Genomic DNA, 6,000 nt, shown 5'->3' on the forward strand with positions numbered 1-6,000 from the left:
CACAAAAGGCCACATGGTGTTTGATTCCATTTATATGCAATGTCCAAAAAGGCAAATCCATAGAGACTGAAAGTAGATTAGCAATTGCCAGTGGTTGTGGGGAGACAGGAACATGAAGTGACTGTGACTGCTTATAGGTATGGGGTTTCTTTTTGGGGTGATGAAAATGTTCTGTCATTAGATAGTCAAGATGGATGTACAACTTCGTGACTATATTTAATTGTACACCTTTTAAAAATTCCAGTGCTGGGCACCTGGGTGGCTCAGTTGGCTGAGTGACTGCCTTCGGCTCAGGTCATGATCCTGGAGTCCCAGGATCGAGTCCCGCATCAGGCTTCCTGCTCGGCAAGGAGCCTGCTTCTCCCTCTAACCCTCCCCCCTCTCATGTACTCTCTCTCTCTCTCATTCTCGCTCTCTCAAATAAATCTTTAAAATAAATAAATAAATAAATAAAAATTCCAATGCTGTCAGTGTTCAATACATGCTTATGGGGGGTGGGGGGTGTTGAGAGAAAGCCCAGATGTATTAGAGATTTCTTCATATAGATTTATAAGAGGCTAACTACTTCTGTTAGAATATAAAGCCCCTAAAGGCAGGAAAGGCCTCTCATTTATTTCCCTTAACATCTAGCATACTGGAGTACCCAAAGCAGGTACTCAATCAAGGTTCATAAATAAATACCCACATATTACATACCAGGGATCTAGAAGTCCTGATCGAGATTCCACACAGATTAAGAAAAATTCACTTTTTAGTCCCCCAAATCCTGAATTGCCACTAAGAAGGCATGTCTCTTAATATGAAGTTTATACTACTGTACCATCCTTACCACCGTATCACAAGCCAGAGGACCCACTTCTAATGCGACATTAAAAAAACCTTGTTCAAATTCTCCACCTTATATCTATCACCAAATGTCACTTACTGGTCTCTCAGTAGGTTTTCCCACTTCTTTAACCACATTCCCTAAGATAGAAATGCTCACATATTTAGCCTCATCTGTTCTTTTCAAACAACCTAGAGTCAGAAAGAAGCATCGTCGTTATCTTCATGTTACAAATGAGAAAAAAAAATGCCACGTTTAAGGTCATCTCGTCCCTTAGGTTCAAAGTTCATCTTTCTTCACATAAATCATGTATTTCCAAACTTTTTTTCTCTTTGGATGAACAGGGAGCTTTCTAATAAGTTAGATTTTAAGGGGCACCTGGGTGGCTCAGATGGTTGCGCGTCTGCCTTCAGCTCAGGTCATGATCCCAGGGTCCTGGGATCAAGCCCCACATCGGGCTCCCTGCTCATCAGGGAGCCTGCTTCTCCCTCTCCCTGCTCTCCCTCTGCTGTTCCCCCTGCTTGTGCTCTCTCACTCTCTCTCTGTCAAATAAATAAATAAATCTTAAAAAAAAAAGTTAGATTTTAAGAGTAAGTACAAATAAGATATAAAACACCAAAGCAATAATTATAAAGTCCAGAATGATTGGAGAGCTGAGGCATGAGGACTATAAAAAAAAAAAAAAAAGGCTTGTTTAGAACAAGAAGAAAGAAAAAAAGGACTCACTGCTTTGGGAAGATGTTATAATATCAAGAGATGATAAGGACAAATAACAGACCCATTCAGCTTCTTCTTTGCTTTGGTAATCTTCATCAGGAGCTTGATCTTGAAGGGTAGAACTCTGATAAAAGGAAGCTAAGATCTGAGGTAAGTAGAATGAAGAAAGGATAGTAACAGAATACAGAGCTAGTTCAAAAGAATCTGCATTCTGACTGACTTATTTCGCTTAGCATAATACCCTCTAGTTCCATCTACACAGTTGCAAATGGCAAGATTTCATTTTTTTTGATGGCTGAGTAGTCAGAGAAAGACAATTACCATATGATCTCACTTATATGTGGAATTTAAGAAACAAAAGAGAGGATGGAATGCATGCTCAATGAAGGAATGCATGCTCAATTTTCAAAAAAGGACAAATGCCAATCCAGGAAAACATCTAGGGGTAAACTTGCCATAAAAGTAAAAGCCACTTGGGCTCTTTATTAAGGCAGATTATACAACATTTGCTATTAGATAGGATTACTAAAATGGAAAAAAGGAGAATGATACAGACATATACATAACCGATTCTAACAAGATGATCTGACAGAATCTTTAAATAATAGGCTAGTGAACAAAATGGGAAAATGTTGAACAGCAGAAGTTCAAAAATCTGTTAAACTCTATAAGGAGAATGCATAGCTGGTTGAACATCTGGTTGATTAATGTAGCAACATCAACCAATTCACTAGGAAGTCTCTAGTAAAATATCACAGAGTTTCATCCTTTTCCATGATCTAGACTTCTATTAATTTAATAAAGCCATAGACCTGCTCTTTAGATTTGCAAGGGCCACAATGCTGTGAGTGACCAAAACACACAAAGCCTGACAGAGTCAGACTCCAGAAAGGTCAGAGGAGGCTGAAATGATGATTCAAAAATAAAAATGAAAATTAACAGGAACTTAACTATAAGAAACAAACTGAGGGTTGCTGGAGGGGTGGTGGGTAGGGGATGGGGTAACTGGGTGATGGGCATTAAGGAGGGCACTTGAAGTAATCTTGAAGTAATGAGCACTGGGTATTGTGTGTTACTGATGAATCACTAAATTCTACCTTGAAACTAATAATACAATATTTTAATTAAATTGAATTTAAAAAAAATTTTTTTAATTAACAAAGTCAAGGCCAGCATTTAGATTTTGAAACTCAAATATAGGAATAAAGGAATAAACTTCAGTTTATGTGGGAAATACCTGGGTAATAAAAGCGACTACAAAAAAAAAAATCTATGTAAAAATCTCAAGATGCATTAATAGATACACACTATAGTTCTTAAAAAATTATCTTTTTCCATATGAATCACTCCTGGATTTTCATCCCAGAAACAGCTATAACAAGAATCTACAAATATTAACAAATAGAGTTTTAGTTAAAACTCTAGCTTTATTTTTTTTAAAGATTTCATTTATTTGAGAGTGAGAGAGCTAGAGCAGGGAGAGAGGGAGAGGGAAAAGCGGACTCCCCCACTGATCAGGTAGTTTGATTCGGGGCTCAATCCCAGGACCCCTGGGATCATGACCTGAGCCAAAGGCAGACAGATGCTTAACTAAGCCACGCAGGTGCCCCAAAATTCTAGGTTTAGACCCAGAGTTATTCACATGAATCTTAGCATTAGAAAACATTTTATTTGATAAGCCTAATTTATTGACATGTATATCAATATGTCCTTGAAAGGCTAGATATTATCAAATTCGAGTCCCTTTCTTAATGGAAGAGGTAATTCAGAAAAATTAACTTGCTCCAAATAGCACAGCTACTTAGCAAGCACCATGATCTCCAAATGAGTCCTCTTTTCCTACACCATGTGGGTTTTCAGCCCTCTGTGTCCTTTCTTAAAAGTTGTACTTTGCACTAAAGAATTAGAAAACATACACAAAAACATCCATCAACACACACTGTATTTTGCTAAGGACAAATTAACTTAGCAAGAACAAATAATCACAGCACATTAACCAGTAAAATATTTTGACATGGTGTGATCACTTACAAGTTTGATAACAACAAGTATTTGCTACAAAAAGGTACTCCAATATACAAATGATTTTTATTCTTAACCATGAATGTGATTATTTATTAAAAGCATTATCCCATATCCCACTTAACATTAGAAAAATAAAGTGAAAGTTATTACATGGACGGAAAAGCTTTTAATGGCCATGCCATTGTTTACAGTGCTCAAAATCCCTCCCCCATTATAAAATACACCATTATGAAAATTACTAAGAGATTTTACAACTTGAAATCTAAAGAGCAAGCCAAAGGTTTTCTTCACATAGGGCAGCATCTGTGCTGAGGCCCTCCTGCTCCCTCCTCACTCCCCCAGAAACAATACCCCTTCAATAGCCCAAGGGTACAAAGGTTGTCCGGCTGGCAGGCCAGCGGATCCCCCCGGGGCCCGAAGCCCATCCCCTTTTCCCCCCTCCCCTCCCACCTCCCCACCACGCCTCTTCTTCCGCCCCCTCGGTTTACAGAAGACAAGTGGAGAATTAAGAATTGATAAAAGGGTAAGTTAGCAAGGCTGTGGCTTATGATCACTACCATCTGCTAGGCCAGCTCCAGGAGGACCCACCCACCCCTAAATCAGACCTGGAAGCTTCTCCTTGCCCCAGGGCTCCTCTGGGACCCCTTTTGAAAGGAAGAAGGAACTTTACTGCCCAGATACCCTCACCGCCAATCACTTCCATTAGAGCCCCAGCAGGCTCTTTGTTTCCAAGAGCGCGGGGGGGGGGGGGGGGGGGGGGCTTGTAGAAGAGGAGAGGTCACTCCCTTGCTCCCGTTGCTGCCAGTCTCCAGGCCCTCCCGCAAAACATACAAACACGCGCACAGGATCATTCTCTTTGACCCGGTTCCCTATTTCCACACCACCTTAAAAACCCAGGGTCACACCTAGCTACACAGAGGCACTTCCTAAGATCTAATTACCTCTTTCTATACCCAAACCCTACACAGGATGACACCCTAACTCCCTCTCTCTGAATGGACACAAACGGGGTTCACTCCAGGACTTCCATCCTTCTTCCTCAGTGCATACCCCCTATATCCCGAGCCCCATGCAGAACGCACAAATACACAGGGTCATTTTCTGGGCCCCGAGACTTTTCCCTACTGACATCCAAGACCCCGCTGGTCACTCCAAGTCCCCAGAGTCCACCTCTGAACCCAAAGGACATACACACACACAGGGTCACTTCTACCACAGTCAATCCACGTCCTCTGGGCCACCCGTTCCCTTTACCCACAGGATCACTCCAAGACCCCAGTGTCCTAAGAACCTCCCCAGCACATGGTCACTCCCTTCGCTCTCAGGCTCGGCTCCCCCCACCCCAGCCCCTCACCGTCTCTCTCTCTCTCTCTCTCTCTCTCTCTCTCTCTCTCTCTCTCTCTCACACACACACACACACACACACACAATCCCTGCCTCCCCTGAGCCTTCACAACACAAACAAGCGCTCCCGCGTGCACACCCACGGTCACAGCAGGAGCCCCGGCCGGCTTCCCCCGCCTCGCCGGGTCCCGTCCCCACCACCTCACCGCACGCGGGGCCGCTCTCGCCCAGACACTCGACACACATGGTCGCACGCACGGCCACTCCCCATGCCCAACGCCGGGCCCTAAGCCCGCAAGGCACGCTCGCGCCCTGCCCTCCGCCCTCGCTCCCCGCCGGGCCCGGCTCTCCTGGAGCCCCGCGCCCGGGCCTTTCCTAGCGCGGCCACCAGGACGGGGAGGGCGGCGGCGGCGGTGGCGGCGGCAGCGGAGGGAGGGAGGGAGGGGCCGCAGGGGCGGGCTCCGGCCGCTCCTACCTGAGCAGTTGATGCTCTTGCCTTTGCCACCGGGACAGTCCCCGCCGCCGCCGCCGCCGCTGCCGCCACCCGGGGGCTGGTTGGACGCGCGGCTCCCGGGCAGAGAGAAGGCGAAGAGCAGAAGCACCGACGTGTAGCAGCAGAAGGCAAGCGGGGGCGCGGCTGGCAGCCGAAGCGGCGCCTCAGCGGCCGCGGCGCCCATGGCTAGCGCCCCTGGACGGCGGGAAGCACAGGGACCCGCAGGCCCGGGGCATCCAGCCGCGCGCCCGGAGCCCCGCCGCTGCCTCGGCGCCTCCTAGCAGCCGCGCCGCTGCGCCCGGGAGCAGCCCCTCAGCATCCCGGTCCCACCCGCAGCGCCCGCCAGGCCCCGGCCCGCCGCGCTCGGGACGGAGTCGGAGAGTCCGGGCGCGTGCGAGGGTCGCGGGCGCGCGAGGGTGCGCGCGAGGGTGCGAGCCCGCGTAGGGGGGAGACCGAGGCTGGGGGCGTGAACGGGCGCGCGCGCGGCGGGCGAGGGTCGCGGGGCGGGGGCAGGCCCAGCCCCTCACTCGCCGCTCGCCTTCCCTTTGTGTCCGCGGCTGTCGCCACCGCGTCACAAAGACCCCGGCCCGCCCGG

The 6,000-nt window shown here is 47.5% G+C and overlaps 1 protein-coding gene across 3 annotated transcripts in view; it reads right to left on the reverse strand.

The window, feature by feature from the left end:
* The window catches only part of TMEFF1 (transmembrane protein with EGF like and two follistatin like domains 1), a 79,787-nt gene extending 74,060 nt beyond the window's left edge, over positions 1–5,727 (reverse strand). For all 3 annotated transcript variants that reach the window (XM_027615562.2, XM_027615563.2, XM_027615564.2), the window contains exon 1: positions 5,388–5,727. In XM_027615562.2, coding sequence (XP_027471363.1) covers positions 5,388–5,589 — 202 coding nt within the window. In that variant the 5' untranslated portion in view covers positions 5,590–5,727. The remainder of the gene's footprint in view (positions 1–5,387) is intronic.
* Between the last annotated feature and the right edge of the window lie 273 nt (positions 5,728–6,000).

This window comes from Zalophus californianus, chromosome 13 (genome assembly GCF_009762305.2).
Source record: "Zalophus californianus isolate mZalCal1 chromosome 13, mZalCal1.pri.v2, whole genome shotgun sequence".
Classification (NCBI taxonomy): Eukaryota; Metazoa; Chordata; class Mammalia; order Carnivora; family Otariidae; genus Zalophus; species Zalophus californianus.